General features: G+C 40.9%; 1 protein-coding gene across 24 annotated transcripts in view; it reads right to left on the reverse strand.

Annotated features, from left to right (window-relative positions):
- Positions 1-18,552, reverse strand: part of rims2a (regulating synaptic membrane exocytosis 2a) — a 117,885-nt gene that overhangs the window by 36,133 nt on the left and 63,200 nt on the right. For 6 of the 24 annotated variants that reach the window (XM_044034576.1, XM_044034569.1, XM_044034567.1 and 3 more), the window contains 15 exons: positions 16,513-16,724; positions 15,128-15,247; positions 12,865-12,964; positions 12,651-12,774; positions 12,006-12,052; positions 11,648-11,760; positions 10,611-10,658; positions 8,701-8,831; positions 8,161-8,353; positions 7,862-8,012; positions 7,547-7,567; positions 6,206-6,274; positions 4,052-4,190; positions 1,852-1,917; positions 1,004-1,120 (listed from right to left, as the gene is read on the reverse strand). In XM_044034576.1, coding sequence (XP_043890511.1) covers positions 1,004-1,120; positions 1,852-1,917; positions 4,052-4,190; positions 6,206-6,274; positions 7,547-7,567; positions 7,862-8,012; positions 8,161-8,353; positions 8,701-8,831; positions 10,611-10,658; positions 11,648-11,760; positions 12,006-12,052; positions 12,651-12,774; positions 12,865-12,964; positions 15,128-15,247; positions 16,513-16,724 — 1,651 coding nt within the window. Of the gene's footprint in view, positions 1-1,003; positions 1,121-1,851; positions 1,918-4,051; positions 4,191-6,205; positions 6,275-7,546; positions 7,568-7,861; positions 8,013-8,160; positions 8,354-8,700; positions 8,832-10,610; positions 10,659-11,647; positions 11,761-12,005; positions 12,053-12,650; positions 12,775-12,864; positions 12,965-15,127; positions 15,248-16,512; positions 16,725-16,931; positions 17,000-18,552 lie in introns of all 24 variants that reach the window. The other 18 variants (XM_044034585.1, XM_044034583.1, XM_044034580.1 and 15 more) reach the window with 12 other exon arrangements.

Consider the following 18,552-nt stretch of genomic DNA (forward strand, 5'->3'; position numbering starts at 1 on the left):
AACTCCAGTGTGATGGATTCTTCAGTACTATCTCCTTCCCCTTGTTTCTTCTCTGATCCTGCATAGTTTTACTCCACATTCTCCTTCCTCTGCACCAGATGCATACTGTTCCTCTGCAGATAAATGCATGAAGCTTGCCACGTTCCGCTCTCTATCAGCTGTCTAGGCTATAGGCTAAGCCTGAAGTCGAGCCAACCTGGGCCTTGGGGAAACTTTGTGGCACTTTAATAAAGTCAGTCAAGCTCTCAGGCGGAGTTGTGAGGACTCATAACTTTTTTTCCTCCTGGAGAGGAGAGAAATGGTGCAAACGTCACGTTATTCCTGACTGAAAGCCAGATGGCAGGTGGAAGATTGAGGGCCGAGAAAAGTGGAGTCATTTACAACATTTCTCTGGAGGGGCCATTGTGAGTTATTTCTTTTTATTTGTGCACCAGGATGCTGATGTGCGTCCTCCTGGGGATAGATAGACCTTTCTGTGGGACCTTGGAATGATGGGCAGACCATTCAGGCCAAAGCCAAGCCAAAGAGCAAAGAAAGACTTAACACAGCTACTGTGCAGCCCAGAGCAAGGTATCAGAGATGCCCGCTGTGTGGGTGAGCAAAAAGCTGCTGCCAGTAACATAATAAAAGAAAAAGAAAAAAAGGACAACACTAGACAGACCACTGATTGACGCATTACTACTGGTATAATGTGCATGGGTAGGTAAACAAAGACAACAACGGAGAAACGCTTAGGTGCTGTCCAGCACTGTATTAAACAATACGTTTACATACAGCTGACACCAGCAACACAAATAACAGCTCTGAGCCTTAACATATGGAGGCAGTTGTGTATCACCGGCTACACAACGTCAGAGCTGTGATGACTGCGATATCAGACAGGATATCTTTTTTTTTTGTCATCACGATGTACGATCACGGATAAATTAAAATGGACGAGGGACAATTTGAGGAGACCACAAGATGGTGGATGCACAGATGCAGCCGCAGTGCATGTCAATACCTCTCGTAGTCATAGTCGGAGGAGTAGGCACCCTCAGAATAGGTGCGGGACATCCTAGTGGAACGCAGTAACCTGACTGCTTCCTCTCTGCAGATCGGGTACACGCGATGGTTGCGGCTGGTGGGGAAATATCACAACTGGTCAGCGTGCTGTTGTTTTTTTTTTTGTTTTTTTTCCACCACATGGGAAGGTAACATACTGTATATTTAAAAAAAGAAATGAACCTGCAAAGGAAATTGGGATTCCCATTACAGACTGTCTGGAGTGATTACACTGACTTAAGGAATACTATCTGTGCTCTACAATACAGTGACTGTATCCACTTGATTACAGGAGATGCCACCTCTGCTGGACAAAACTTCACAACCATAGAGTACTTAAAACTCAAAAACCAATGACATGTAAAAGCAAACCTAGGAAACTTCCACTTCTCAAGTTTGGAGTGAAAATAGTGTTTACATGGGAATGAGGTGGTGAAAAAAGAGAGATGGATGGATGAAGTGAGTGGCCAAATCGTACTGCTTGGGAAATAATACACATTCTATATAATATACGCAAAGTAACATACTTTAATATTACAACACAACACTCATGGCACTGACAAAGGTCATGTAACACAAAGTGTGTTCACAAACCAATGTGGCGTGGTTAGATTTTGTTGGATTTCACGTAATCTTCACATGGGGGAAAAAAGTGACAGAATACAGGCTACAGTGTCATTGCCATGTGTTCAACACCCAAATAAAAGACACAAAAGGGTCCGTGGGTTGGAGTTGAAGGGAGGAGGGTTGGGTTGGAGGGTGGAGGTGCAGTTTTGGGGCTACATGCAGGCTCAGGTAAAAGTCTACCTGGGGTCCTTCTGAGGATCATCAATAGGTTGAGTATGTCTGGTTCGAGGTAGGGTGAGAAAATGGCTGCAACCACATGGAGGGAAAAGAGAAGACAGAGATGGATCTGAGATGGTGTGGAGAAAGAAGCCGAGTCGGGCAGATAGATGGTGGAGACTGAGAGAAAGGGTGAAGGAGAGATTTCTCAAAGAAGTGAGATGTAAGAACGCTCATAGAAAAAGTCGATGTAACAGTTTCAAAGTGGAGAAACAGACAAAGAAGATTAGAGAGGCTGGATGGTAAGGACACGTCTTCCTCAGCTTTGCCCCGCGACACAAGGAAACAACAGAACATGAAAGTCTAAATAAACTAACCTTCGACTGGATATAGTAGGACACACGATTAAAGAGCATGCGCACTACATTAACTCACATACAGTCATTTTAAGAACATTTGAAAATGACACACAGGTTTTAAACTAAACACTGGCCTCCATACAAACATACAAGAGGCCGTGTTTTATTTGATACTGTAGGAGATACGAGATCAATCCAAATTCGCCATGATTCATTACCTGTGTCATTTTCAACTGTTTTCAATAAATAACTGGACACTGTTAATTAAAGCAGCTGAAATACACTCAAGCGAGCACTGTCCCAGACAATTTAGATAAGTGCATTTTCTGTGTCTGACACTGATTTAGGCCGAGACTCAGAAATATCAAATAAAGTTAATTGGACAGGGGAAGTAGCTGCGCCCCGGCAGTGCCAAAGCTATGATTGGACTCTTGGAGCAACTTTTTCCACCCATCGCAGAAAATAAATGCTGATGGAGGATAACGGACCACTTCCCCTTGACCAACTCTTCCATAAAGATTGCGGGATACATGTAAATACTGTATACTGTACGCTGCATTTAAAGTATTGGCTTCAAGTGTTGCCTGCATAATTTTAAACTTGCTGCAGGGGGGGACCTGTCCAAGTCCAGTGTTCAAGACTTCAAATGCCTTATAGCTTTTTTTTCTGATGCATTAGTAAAGTGGGTCAATTCATTTCTGATCTGAAAACTATTTTTACATATGAGGGTACTGGGAATCTACTCAGGAACCTACGGTGTGAAAATGCATACGTTCTGCTCCAGAATTCCCATCATATACATTTTAAGCCCCAAAAACTGAGAAATGCTGCTAAATCCCTGTTTTGTTCAAAAGCTCTGCAGCTGTATTTTAGTATAGTCAGGCAAAAACAGAGACCTTTGGAAACGATGACGTCATTATTCACATTCATTTACTGACCGGTTCTTATCGCTTGGCCCGTGTCACATGACCACGTCGGCGGAAGAAAAGAAACCAGTGTAACGTGGAAAAGCTGGAAAGATGTCGATGTACTTGGCCCAGCCAGTCAACGTTTTCCTGGGTTTTGTTAAATATGTATATGTAAATATGTCCAGTGTGATGTTGAGGAATAGCTCAACTTCATTATCAGGCCAGACAAACAATTCTGTTTGCCGACAGACACAAGCAGTGATCTATAGTCTGTCTGTCTCTCTTCTGACTGGCCAACAAGGCTTTATGGTTTATGGTTAGAATTGACTTGGCTTGTTTTCATAGCACTTAACAGTGGGATTTTCATGTTATTGAGAACTTTTTTCAAAAATGGAGGAGGAAAAAAAACTAAATTATCAAAACTAGGCCTAAGTGTCAGGGGAATAGTTAGTTATTTACACACTTGGTGGTCTACTTTAGAGGAAGAGTGCTACTGAGAGGCCAAAAGTTGAAAAGCTTTCACACACCAGATTTCTGTTGTGCGAAAGAAGTGGATTGGATCACCACTCATACACAGATGGGTTGCTGGGTTGGCACATACATTTTTTTCCATTCTTCTGCTTAAGATTTATAAAAATAAAACATGAATAAAAAAGTTGCATGTCATTAATCAAACATGTATTTCTTGGAAAAGTCGGGTTTACTGATTCAGAAGTGCACACATTTGCTCTTGTCACAGTTAAAGTTGTAATTAGCAATTTGCAAAACAGTTAAAAAAAAGAAAAAAAGATTGGAAACATTGGTTTACTAAACACACTGCCCCCCTAATTCATGTAGGTAATCAAATCCATATGAATTTGCACATCAGACCAAACACGTCCTTCAACATTATTCTCCAATTGTTCAAAAAAGCTTTAGTGAAAATATCTACCCTGAGGTGGACAGAGAATTAGTTACCTGGAGGGCGGGGGAACGCTGGGGGAGCGTGACCGTGCCCTGTTTATATCAGCTGACCGAGAGCAGTGGTTAGATGACATCACCTGCTCAGGTACCGACAATGTGGAGCTCTGGAAGTCTCTGCCATTTGACCGGAAGTCTGCGAAAAGAGGAATGGGTCAGGATAAGGATGAGAATGGAGGGACAGGATCGAAAAGGTTTTTTCTTTTTTTTTTCTTTTAAATGGTTCCTCATTTACATACAGACGCCACAAAATGCTTATAGGCAAATTTACCTCCTCAATATGATTTCCCCCTAAAGTGAGAAACTGAAAAGACAAAATCTGCAAGTCTTGGACATGACAAATTATGACTGTTAATGATGCGCATCCAGTATAAACACACCCGGCAATAAGTCGAATAAGAACAGAGCGTTATGCTGAATGCCATTCTGCACAGATAATAGATTCTCTATTTTCATTATGCTGAGTCTCCACATTCCAAAATCAAGACCTGGGTTTCAATGAAGGTGCAGTTCAGCTGCTGCGGTCGTTCTGTGCATTAAACATGAAAATAGGCTTTCAAAAATCAGAAACAGTATAATTAACTTTCTTTGCAAGACTGATTAGACTGATTTATTATGGAATAGTTCATTAAACGGTAATCAGAGGCCACGGTTCAGGTCAGTGCTTAGTACAGAGGTTGATTGATATTCAATAGTGTAGAGCACATTAAAATGAGTTTTCAAAAAAAATCTTGAGTTGGAAGGTAGCGATTACAGAAATGCTGATCTTCACTTGAGGAAAATGTAATTATAAATAATACAAGGTTTTTAAATGGAAGGTAGCTGTGCACAATAGGGCTGCAACTAATAATTATTTTCATAATCAACTAAACTGTTGTTTATTTTCTCAATGAATTTGTTGCTTGGTCCAGAAAAAGTCAGAAAATCTAGAAAAAATGGAGATTTGATTTTCCCCATACCACAAAATGATAATGTGCTTAATTAAAGTTATTCAGTTGTAATGATTTCTATGTTATATGAAGTTAGAATACAGAAAAAGTTCATCAGATAATTAGTTTTAATTATTGCTGTAGATTAATTAAGAAATCATGGATTAATAGTGCAGATTAGCTAGTGTGTTAAGTGGATGAATTGCGACAAAATTTGATTTCAAATAAAGTCAAGTTTGTCTCTTTTATTAACTGACGCTAAGGCGATAACAATGACATCTTTCTCAGTGTATTTGCTTTGTGATGCACATTAGATTTAACAGAGAAAACATCATCATGCCATTTCTGAGCCACCTGCTATTAACTTCAATGTAGATCTATCACTACAATAAATAAGAACAGAAAATGACATTTTTAGCACATATAAAATGGAAAATTGAAAAATGATAGGGTTTGATGGGAAGAGTGATAGGGATGGAACTGGTGCTTAAAAGTACAACTGTTGTATACATATTCCCTTTTAAAAGTAGTGTATAAAAAGTATAACCTTAACCTAACCACAAAAACATTTTTGAAAAGGATAGCAGCTTGATGCGAAGATCAAATGATAAATGAGATGAGTTCAAGTATAGAGGAGGGTGTGGCTGTAGAGTGAGGGAGTTTTCCCTCCACAGTGACTGAGGTAAAAAAAAAGAAAGAAAAATGTCAGCGAGGGGCTGGTGAGAATGTTACAGTGGCTGGAGGAGGATTTCCCTCAGCTGTATCATCAATCCAAGGCTCATGTTTTCTCTCTGTAACTGAATCTATTCTCATCTCCTCTCCTTTTTTCTCTGTGGCATGAATGTGATACACCACATACCACCCAGCACCTAAAAAAGAGGTTGACATAGTTTTTTTGGGTCTTCAAAAGAAAGGAAACAACAAGTTTAAGCTTTAAAAAAAAAAAAAGCTGAATCAAGATGTTATTTTTCTATGGCTTGACGTTTTATGCAGGCACATTTGAAGTGCTTCTCAGTCTTTGGCTCTCTGGCTGCTCACAGCTCTGATTCTCCTTTCACCTTTTCTGACTAATGGCGAGTCTCAGTGTGTACAACAGCAAGTAGCATTTTACCCATTTCATCCTTGCGAATTTGTTTAAAATACCATTTAAAAAAAACAAACAAAAAAAACTGTCCCATGCATTAATAAGTCTTATTGCCATGATTGCAGTATATGGATTTACCTGTTATTACCCCAACACCATCTTCACAATCGTAGTCTGAGATCTCACTGTCACTTATCCTCTGGGATCCTGTGAGATAAAGAGACGGACAGACATGTGGGTATGTGGAAGACGGAGGGAAATGATTAACAGGACAAAGTGATGAGACACAGACAGACGGGAGAGATGGGTAAACACCGAGGAGTCATTTATGTTCAGCGACTATACTGTCAGTGTATAAGTCGTGTCACGAAGCTCACAAATACAGCAAAACGTCTATGTCGCAAATACAGACTTCAGGCACTTTACTGATTGGTTAAGTTGCAAATGTAAAATATTGCAAATTAACAATTTCACTGCTCAACTTCAACGAAAGCAGCAGATCAGGAACACGGAGTCACTCAACTGACACGTGACAGTGAGAGAAATGACATGGCTTCATCCTTCCTATTAGACAGTGCCACAGCCCCGCCCACTGCCCTCAGTTAAATAAGCTGGATACATGTGCTTTTTATTTAAAACTTAAATCCGGAAAAACGATTATGTGCTGCAGCTGTCAAATCTTGTATCAGAACAGCCACAAAAGCCTAAAATCTGAAGACTATTAACTGGTCACAGGAGGTTAACATGATAAATTAACATGATAAATAAAAATAAAATAAACATTTTTGAATTTTGTATGGAGGATATAAGATGCTAGAAAACTACATATATATATTCCATATTTTAAGTGTGTATGTAATATTATGCACAAAATTAATCAAAGCATAATTTTGCAGTATAAGCATTAAATATAATAACAATAATAACATTAGTACATCAGCAGCAGCCTAAACTACAATATCACTTTCATGAACATATTCACAATCAAAACACAGCACAAACACAAGCAAAACCGGAATGGGCTGCAGAAATATGTATAATGGGAAGAATAATTAACAATTTACAGTACAAAACAAGGGGAAATCAAGTGGTCAAAAATGATACTGATTTTTTTAGCACACATTTAGGATGAGTGCAAATGTACAGGCTACGGTTGCGGGTTGCAAGGTGGGATTGTGTCATATTTATCGGGAGAATACACAGAGAGGTCAGACCACGGCGTCCAAATCTCTCGTCTCACAGAGCGCGCACGTTTGCTACCCCGAGTGTATTTCAAACAAGTCGTGTACGGTTTACACCGACTCCTCACCATGAAATCCATGTAAGGCAGCAAAAGCATGCACTCTCTGTGGAAAAGGGGGGGTGGGGGGGTGGGGGCAGGGAAGCAGGAAACAGGGATGGGTTGTTCAAATAGGACAGGAGGACACTCAGAGGCTCCACAGAGCAGCAGCACCACCTGCGTGCGCAGGGGTCCTTTACCTGAGTTGTACGAGCCTTTGTCTGTAAAAGCAGAAGCAGCAAGGTTGATGGAAAATAGACAGCAAAGACAAAATAGGCAACTACACATGCTGCGCATCCAAAAGAAAGTAATGGGCCACCAAAATAGCCTCATTTGCTTACGCTTCTTTTACTTGTTTGCAATTCAGTGTAACATTCGGTCTTACTAATATATAGATGACAGTTTGTAAAGCTATTCAAATGTTCCTAATATTGTTGTTTACAGTTGCAAAAATCACTTTAGGACTATATAAAGGAAAAGCAGCTGCCCACACTGTCGTTACAAGCGTTACATACTCTGCAGTCGCCGTGTCGGACTCTCTCCGTGGAACCTGCGCTGTGTGTTCGGGGAGGCACGTGGGAGCGGGATGGAGGACACGTCATGTGTTTGTAGCTTGTACCAGTGTGGCTCGTCATCCAGAAGCGCCGTCTCCAACTCTATCAGAATCTGTCAGAGGGGAACAGCCGTGAGCTTTGGGAGTGAAACTAGAATCTAGAACATTCTCTTCTCTGGTGAGAAAAAAAAAATCCAAATTCAGGCGGATTAGCTCATATATTACTGAGTGTCTCTGATTGGTAAGATTTGGTTTTCTTACCTCTCCCAGGAATTCGCTCTCCTCCTCCCTCACCCTGGCTTGGTCCCACAGTGTGATCTCCAGCATGCGCTCCCGGAACTCTCGCCGATGAACCGGCGAATACATAAAGGTCTGGTTCCATTTGGGCTCTAAGGATTTCTTTACTGTTTTTGTTCTTCTCTTGCTTTTGTCACTGGAGGAGCAATAATTCAAACTGTTTTTATTTACAACCATGGTAGAGAAGAGCCACGACTACAACACCATCAAAAACAAGACAGGACACAGGGTGGTGCTCGGCCCTAAGCATGCTGATGAAGTGTGAGGACGACCGTGCTACTTTCCTGAGAAAAGCTGAGCTGTCAAATGGAAAAACTACACCGAACAACCAAATAGTAACATCTACTGTTAAACAAGCAACATCCACAGATTGTGTTTCCTGATGCTAATGGCTTAAAACGATAAGGATTATAATCTGTATGGGCTCTGACGTTTATTGACTTATTGAACGCAATGAAATGATATTGAAAAAGTGTGATGGGTGGTAACTGTTCCTACTCTTACCTTCTATCAGGGAGGAAATATATTTTTACGTAAGGATTCCTGGGTCGTCCATCTTCCCTGGGCGGCAGATCTTTGGCGCCCAGGATGGTGACGATGAGTTGATGGCCAACTTTGTCATACCACAGTTTGACCTGCGGGGGCAGAGCAGAGACATCCTGCTGAGAGACGGCTCAGGGCCACACGGGATTAACAGAGAATGCACAGAGGGAATAATGCAGGAGAAGACAACTTTGTTACGTTAGAAAATGTGCGTCTTTTATTGAGGCCTATCTTAATTCAGTTAGATACAGTTCTTGACTGTATTTTAGGTTCTTCTCCTGCATTGACCCTTCAGAGAAGAGGAAGACGTCTACCTGCTAAGACAATGTCAGGTCACATGCTTGGTCCAAACATTGTTTTGTGTTTATTTGAAACATGGTCTGTTTGTGGTGTTTACATATTTGTACTTTTCTCACGTATGCGTTACACCACCGAAAACGTCCGAAATGAAACCGAATGCAGCTGTCTAAGTGTTACAGTCTATCACAATAATGGTGATGATGTATCTGATAATGTTCTCTCAGATATTCAGTCAGGAAATCAATCATGCTAGAGCAAGAGGATTCAATGGCAGGGAGAAAACGGAAGTATGGACTCCAAGGAAGACACTTAGAAGAAACATCCAACATCCAACAGAGGCCTTAAAGAAAGTAGATGAAGTGAGAAGAAGAAACAAAAACTTCTAAGCTGTCGTCCATACTTCTTTAAGAAGATGTTTATGGGAAAAAAAAAGTTCTGGCCTGTTTAAATCTACCAGCTTCACATGCAGCAACACAAGAAAAGGGCATTCAGGTCACGTCAGTACATGTGTACTGTAGGCGGAAGCAGACAGCAGGGGGCTGATTGAAAAACAAATCGTTCTTCAAAACTCTCTGAACTTGTAGCCCATCAGAAATACAAAAAAAGAAAATACTGTTTGTCTGTGGATTGGAAACTGTATGTCTAGATTACGTATAGACAGACACATCGTCCGATTGTGCAGTTCATATAGCCAGTCAAAAACATACAAGCATGTGTTTAGACACACGTGAATCCAAGGCAGTAAGACGGAAGCACATTTATTTAATGACGCATACAGCATCAGATCTATGTACATTCTTTTTTCAAAATAACAAACAGATAAGAAAATCTGACATTTACATAGTAAGATCAAGAGACCCCCAAAGTGAAGTCTACAGCTTTGCTTAGTTTGAAGTTAATTTGGAAAGCAACATTTTTTGCTTAATTTTCACCTCTCAAATATAAAGAGATATGCAATTTGTTTTCCAAAAATATGGGGGGGGGGTCAATTTGGTATTTCTTCACTGCAGCATGACACTCCAGACGCATAATCCATAATCTGCTAATTGACATCAACTTTAACTTGCACACGAGGCAGTCCTGGCTGTTGTGTTTAACAATGTTTAAGGACTGGGTTCACGTCACACTGAAGGAGAATACAACACTAAGTTCATTTTCGGAGAAAAAAACTTGAAAGAGACACCCTCCTGAATTGCCTTTGTGAAGATACCCAAAAAGATTAGCAAACACAAAAAGGTCAGTCAAAGGTCAGACTGGACACAGTCGAGAAATCGGGCAAAATGGAAGAGTGTCTCTTAAAACGTGTTGAGCAGATTAGTTGAGCATGCACCACCTAAAAAAATAATGATGTGAATGGGTTCAAATGAATTATAATAACTGCCATCATAACAGTGACACCTAAAAATCAAATAGAAGAAGATGACATAATGCACTGCACTGGGAGGGAAACTCAAAGCTGCCATTTCCCTGCAGAATGCATTTCCCAAAGTATGGAAACAGAAAAGAGGCCAGTCAACAGTCAATGAGCAAAGACCAAATAGAGATTGTGCCCTGCAGACAGGACCCATTACCTGGACCCTAGGGGCAAAAGGCGTTGTTCTTCTACTAAGGCTTTGGCTCTGGATAAGCAAAATTAAATGTCAAAAAAGAAAAAAAAAAAAAGAACAGAAAAGAAAATGCAATAAAACCAAAACCCCATAAAACAACAACAACAACAACAACAAAATCACAATACACTGTACACACAACAACACACATTTGGAGCTTTCGATTAGACGATTTAAGTCAGCAGTTTTCTCGCCTTTCATTTATATCTCTGCTTCTATGTTTCTTTCTATCTAATCAAAGATAACTTGTCCCTGAGCTTCTCTGCTCTGTTCTGCAAAGGCCCTTTGAACAAATTGTCAATGGCTAACAATTATATCTCTCTTTCTTCTCTGGACCTTTTCTCCTCTGCATCAGAGCTTGCGTCACGGCGTCGACGAAGTTAACCCCCTGTTGTCACCCCTGTGAACACAAACTGAAGACTGCTCCAAAAATACAACAGTGGTGTTTTTTTTACTTTTGTTCTTAGTAGTTTGTGGATCTCAAGGTCAGCCCTCTCAAGAAAATACAAACAATAACAACACAGGATGTGTCATGTGTGGTCTGGATGACTATATACAGTAAAGTAGTGGCAGTCAAACCGCCACCTTTTCTCATAAATATTGATGTTGTAAGAAAAACATGTCAGAGAGGTGTTACCTAGATGCTAACGCTATTTCCCATGAGGATCCTAAATTTGAGTGTTGATTTATCTCTTGCTTTAATGCAGCCTTTTACCCATTTACCCCAAGAGGGAATTTATACTAGATAATGGACAACACACACACGCACACACAGTAACCTGATCTACAGTCCTGTGCTGGGTTGGTAAAAGGCCAGCTGAACAAGCACAGGGACAGAAGCTGTCTCTGGTATAGTCCTGGCAACAGTTTAAGCTTTGACTTCATTTCAATGTTGGGGCACATGAGACATATTTTACTCCTGTAACTCTAGCACTGGCCCAAGCGATCAAACCATACAGTATCTCAGGAGGATTTGATGTGCAGTCTTAATGTCCACTTACTGAAAGCTGTCCTGACAGGTACTGGGGGGCGTCCCTCAGCATACTGGGACTCATGGGGGATGTGACGGAGATGGACGGACGATCCATCTTCTGAGACTCAAAAGAACTCGAACCTGACGCGGCACAAGTGACATAGATTATTATTATTATTATTATTATTATTATTATTATTATTATTAAGTGGCAAAGTTGTGTCTTTATTTTAGCTTTAATAAGATCCACAAGAAAAGAGAAACTTGAGGATGGGAGGAGAGACCCAGAGAGGCAACTTATGCAGTCATTTTCTTAACCTCATGTTAATTGGCTGACAGCTGGAATAAACAAATACATGTAGTAGACTAATGAGATAAAGACTCACTTGATTCCAGTTGTGCATGTGTGCTGTCTGGTATCCTAGGAATATCTCTGGAAAAAAAACAAAAACAAAAAAAGGAATGTGAGATGAAAGGGAAGGAGGGAAATAGAGGATTCATTTGAGTAGTAGTAGTATTACGAGTAGTAATTAGTCTTCATCTAGCTTCTCCCTCGCCAGCACAAAGCAGGACAGATACAGATACCCACATATGCAAAGATGAAGAGGAAAGAAGGGATGTCTCCACTTATCAGTATTATTAAAAAAAAAATCAGTTTATATGTACAATTTGTATTAGTACCATCATTTAGTTTAGCTGAAGACGGTTAATTGCTGTAAATGAGGGAAAAAGATTAGGTCTGTGTAAATTTTGATGTAATTCCTTCTTTGAGATGAACGTGTTGTCCATGTCATGACATAAGTGGAAAAAATAAATTTTCATAGTACATTTATATCAATAAAAACTCTCCATTCACACCTGTAGACACCCCAGCATGCACCTGGGCCCCAAGTCCCGGCTTTACTCCAACTGACGTCACGTGATTTTCAACAAATCCACTACTCAGCCAAGCTGCTAAGTTACTGCCAGCGGAGGCAACTTACTATACTCTATACCACCAGGAGCAATGTCTGTTAATTATGAGCTCTCACCCTATAGGCCGTGAGACCACCAGCTCCACCTGCGGCTCCGGCTTGGATTCTAGTATGATATTGTAAACTTCTTTAAATGTGGCTCCTTGTAAAAGCTTCCCATTCCACTCCAGCACCTGGTCACCTGCAGAAAATCAAACACCACAGAAATCACATGCAATGCTACAAACGTTCATGCACGTGACTTTTTTTTTTTATTGTTTTACTGTTATACCTGGTCTGAGGTGTCCAACAGTGTCTGCTAGACTTCCTTTTCTCACTTTAGTGATGAAAGCACAAAGTCTACCAGATTCTGTCATCTTGCCTCCCACCACCTGTAGAAGTAGAGATGGGACAGGATTAGAAGTCAAGTCACGTTTATTTCTAGAGCATAATTTCACAGCAACATAAAAGGTATAAAACATTATATTGAAATAAAATGGTAAAATAGTGACACAATAGAATCGTAAAAGGGTAAAAACTACATAGAAGTGTCTGGGTTTACTATTTTTATCCTGAGGTGAAGGCTAAAGAGAAGAGGTGGGTCTTTAAAAGCAATTTTAAAATGTTCAATGGTGAGGGCAGATTTAATTTCCGTGGGTAACCCGTTCCAAAGTTCAGGGGCAGCTACACAAAAGGTCCAATCTCTCCGGGTTTTTAGTCAGGAATTTGGTACATCTAAAAGCAGACCTCAGAGCTCGGGATGGAGCATGAAGACAAAGAAGTTCTGACAGGTAAGATGGTGCCAAACCATTAAGAGGTTTGAAAGTCAACAATAACATTGTTGACATGTGTGAAGTAAATGTGACCACGACACTGGCTGACCATGTTACCTACGAAGGTGCAGCATGTTTGCTGCAGCTTGCAGAAGACACTGAATTAGGTCTTGCCTGCAGGTGAATCCTCAATAAAAAACACTGAGAGGGGAGGTTCACTGATGAAAGTGCATCACTTTTTTTCTTCTTCTTCTTTTTTTTTTAAAATGTCCACAGCTATTGTTTTTTTTTTCCCCAGAGACACACTCTGGTGCTGCTCTGTAACTCCGTGCAGAGCTGTGGGCGAGGGCTGTATTGTACAGTTCTGAGCTGCTGTGCTCCACTCTGCTCAGCTTACATGGGCATCATACAAATAAAAATCCCTCTTAATGGCAGCTGAATGCCAACATACAAAGGAGCTTAGGGAAGTCTGCTAAATGAAATGGCTTTATGTAACAACCAGGAGCCAGAGAGAGAGAAAGAGAGAGAGAGGAGGAGGAGGAGGATTGAAAATGAAGGAAGCGAGAGAGAGAGGAAGACAGTCAGTGAGGGCAAGGCTGGCAGCCTCACTGATGGATTGACAGGCTGAGCGGTCGAGCTGGTTGGCTGCTGCTGAGCAGACAGAAACGTGCCGAGGCAATGAGCAGACACAAACATACCATTTCAGGACGCTCATTCAATCAGTAATGATTTTTTTCCCCTCCTTGCTGCTTACGCTTCTCTTTCCTCACAGCCTACTATAGGTTTCTCTGGAATTCTTCATAATTAAATAATCTTGATTATTATTATTAAACCAGTGTGTACCCCCCCACACCCACACAGATTCATGCAATAACTAGAAGAGAAGGAAAACCAATAACAGGAAATATTTCAAATGATTTAGCAATGCAGTGACTGCAGTAAAGTTACAAACTTGTGGGTTTAACTCGATAGATAAACGCTGTACGTAATAATATGGTATAAGTATAAGTAAACACGTGCTACTGTAATGGTACTATTTATTATTAACTTATTAATAATACTTATTATATTATTACTTTATTTGTATTGCACCTTTTGCAGCTCAAAGTGCTGCACAATAACAGGAAAATAACATTTAAAAAGCAAATGCAACAATAAAACACAACACAGGGTGGACTGAAAAGGAAAAGTCTAAAGTCAAAAAGTCAAAACCCTGTTTTAACTTTGAAATGAATCAAAAGATGCAAATAAAACAATAAAATCGAACACAGGGTGGAATAAAATCGGAAAAGGCTAGACTCTTGAAGGGACCAGTTTGAAGTCTTCTTTTAAAAATATCTAGTGAGCTGATATCTAAGGGGAGTGTGTTCCAAAGTTAAGGGGCGTAACAAAGTGACAAAGGCGGCATCCCCTTTAATACATAAGCACTATCTTATCCGTTAATATCTGCACGGATAAAATAATATTTCAATTTTGTCGGTGAAACTGAATCTGGTCTGACTCCATTCCACTGAGAGGCTCAGAGAAGTTCGCTAAATGAGTGGAATGTAAGTGCGTATAGAATATTATAGTGCTCAATAACAAATGATGCTCATGAATATTCATGAGGAATATAATCACAATACTAAAGAACATTGATACAGAGGGACAACTCGAGAGAAAATGAGACATCTATTGTTGAGTAATTACAACCATTCTATCATTCATAATAATACACATCTGGGTTCCTGATTCTTTTTTATTATTCATGTGAAACATTCAGTGTAAGGTTAAAGAACGTACCTTCAGACCAAGCAGAGCTCCTGAGTCTCGAGGCACGCTTCCATCTTTCATTCGCTTGTTGAGCAAAATACGTCCTATTAGACGATCTCCATCTTTGGACGGCTGCCACGTCACCGGGTGCTACAAGGTTAGAGCAACAACACACCTTTCGTTTAACAACTCATCCACTTGGGTTTGATCACTTAAGATCAAAGCACACAACTTAGTGAAATTCATAGTGAAAGGAGGGCATGGGGGTAGAATTAATTCACTTAGGGAAAAGGAAGTTCACACAAACTCTGGTGATTTATTGATTCTTTGGAATGAAGGAATGTTGTCATCCAAAGAGCAATCAGAGAAAAAACAAAACACAACTAAAACTTCCAACGTCACGTTACTGTTGCATGTTTTTTCCCCAGAGCTTGTGTGAACCTGTCAGTGTGAAGGTGGAGTGAGCTTCATGCAGTGCCCCATGCAGAGTAAAGCAAGCAGCCAGTGCACTCCTCCTCAAACCAGCTCTTCAAACTGGAGCTGGAAGATCGGTTTCACAGTCTGGTGCTTCACCACACACATCACCATCAAGTGGAGTAGTGAGGGGAAAGCAGACAATGAAGAAGGGGGGAAAGGACCATCTATGGCACAAGAACCAATGAGGTAGACCATGAGGCTTCAGAAAGATGAAAAACAGAAAAGCACAGAATAAAGCCATAAGACACAGATAGGGTGAAATCACAGATGCTGCAGTGGAAGGGAAAAAAGAAAAACAAATGTTTTATTTTGGTGCAAAACAAGTCCAATCTTCCCTGTATTGTGCTTTTCTAATAATTTGAGTTTTGCTGTAGAAGTGAATGGAAAGTTTGGCAGGGAGCGGGTTCTGACTGGACTGGGTGCTGTGGGGTAGGGCAGCAGAGTGTGAGGGACGGGCCTGAGTAAAGGTGTTCCTACAGCACTAAACAGGACCGCTGCAGAGCAAGAACACAACATACGAAGGAGAACGAGCATGCAAACTAGGAGAGACCCACATTCCCGTGTGCCATGACAAACAGAGAGGTTGTGTATCAATGCTTTTCTCTATCAACTACTGTAAGGTTTGTAGTTTCTGTTTGGGGAGCAAAAACAGCAAGTACAGGTAGCAAGCAAAGAGGGTGCCCCCAAAAGACTTTTTAGGCAACACCAAGCAAAGGAGGTGGAGCCAAAAGTAACCGAAAAATAAAAAGGAACGGAATCGCAAGAGAAATCAATTTATACAATGTCAAATAAAATCCAAAACAAAAAAAAAGGAAAAGGAAAAAAGAAAAAAGATAACAAACATCTGACCTATTTACACTTAGTGACAAAGCAAACAAAGACTGGATGGGTAGGTCATAAATAATAATAAGAAAATGCAGGCTAGATTGTCTCAGTACCTTCTCACTATGGCTATGCTCCTCGTTTAGGGTAGTGCTACTGCACGTATCAACTCCCGAGTCTTTAACCTGCGGTTCACACCATGCCAAGTCCTCTTCAAATGAGTGTCCCCCAAAGCGCACCATTTTCTTTTGCCTCTCAGATAAGGTGTGTGTCGGCTCAGACATAAATGCCTGCTCAATAGTTTTTCTTTTTCCCCTTTGACTGTCCCCTACAGGTGTGGGATAAAAACAGAAAGAAAAACAGAAAAACAACATGCAAAGGTGTAAATAAAACGAAGGAAACATGAAATGACAAAAGACTCAAGGAGAGGGGGCTGGGGAGAGGAGAGAGACAGGGAGAGAGGGAGAGAGAGAGAGAGAGACTGGGGAGAAGGGGCAGAAGGGACGGGGTCAAGGCAGGGCTCCACATGTCTCACCAAAGACATTGGGGAGGCCTCGCTGCTATGCCAAGACGCATGGTCCCACCAATGGCCATCCAAATCTCCTGTAAGGTGGTGGGAGGGGTGAGGGCGTACATACACAAGAGAGGACAGCAAGAGGGACCAGTGAGGACACCACAAACCATGACGTACATACATTAACGCACATATGAACATAATAGTCTTTCAGGACAAAACTGGACATCCAAACACGCTCACACATACTGCCTTCAACTCAGATTGCGGTCATGGTGTGCAACTCTATGATCCCTGTGGAGAGAGAAACATGCAGCTCAGACAATAACACATGAAGGATCAATATCAATTGAGCGCCTCAAACGCCGCACGGTAAGGAAAGGACTGAGTGTGCATTCTCTGGCCACAGGACTATCAGTTTTGACAATTCCCTGCTAGAAATCCCAGGAAAAGGATCCACGAGGTCCTCTGCAGTGTTCCACTACTGTCATACCGTGTTACACTAGAACATTGTATAAGAAAAATCCTCCTTGTAAATGTGCTGACGGCGAGTCATTTCAAATGTTTTGACAGCTACTTCCTTTGGTTCATTTGCTGAAACACATCGTTGTTCCATTATTAACCCTATTTCCACAGAAAACGGTATGACTCAGAGTTCAAATCCGCAGACACGAGCAGAAAATAGCACGCCGCTATCTCATCCTACAGTAGCTGCATCCGCACAAGGGAGCCGACGTGTTTAACTGTGGATTCAGAAGCCACGCGGCCTTAACTGACCTCAGTCAAAACTGAACCAAGGCTCTGATTACAACTTCTGTAGTGGCATCAGTGGACACAGCCTTAAGAAATGGGACTTAAGTTGTTGCTGGGTTTTTTTTTTTACTTCTTTCATCATTGCAGCTGGAATGTAAAAGACAGAGGGGGGAGTCAAAAACTGCAGCCTTATCTCTTGCAGCAGATGTGATGCTTCAATCACAAGTCACAGACCAAAAAAAAAAAAAAAGAAGAATTTGAAACTCACTGTCATCATTCGATCTGACAGAAAGCACAACTTTGCCATCACACAGGATTTGTTTCCCCCATGTGAATGCAGAGAGCAGAGCGATGGAGAGCACTTTCAATTTGATTAAGAGGCTTAATATTCCAAGCTAATTAAAAGGACTGGAAAAAAAAAAAAAAACACATTGGATCCAAAGGTGGCGCTAAGATTCCCATTAAGGGAGTAGTTGTGAGAGAGTGAGGGGGGGGGCTGCTTTGACTTTTTTGTCTTGAGACGTTAAATGTTGGCAAATCTCTGCCTCTTACATCCCATGTAAAGGTGATGGGCATTTAAATGTTATTCTCCGACACTGGTCGAGTCATTTTACAATAAAATGAAATGACTTGTTAGAAGTGTTTAAACACTGCAGAAAAGCCTATGTTGGTGCTGACTGGCATTCAGCAGACACTGGCACTGCACTTGTGCTGATGTTACTGTGTACTTGCATGAATGTACGCAGCTGTAGTGAACCGTGGAGCCGCAGGCTCAGGCAAGGTTGTCTAAAAAAAAAAAAACACTATGTTTTTGCAGCCCCTGAGCAATATACATCACATTTGCCACACTTCAATAAACCTGCAAAGAGCTGTAGAACCTAATGGATTT

The sequence above is a fragment of the Solea senegalensis genome, linkage group LG9 (assembly GCF_019176455.1).
Source record: "Solea senegalensis isolate Sse05_10M linkage group LG9, IFAPA_SoseM_1, whole genome shotgun sequence".
Classification (NCBI taxonomy): Eukaryota; Metazoa; Chordata; class Actinopteri; order Pleuronectiformes; family Soleidae; genus Solea; species Solea senegalensis.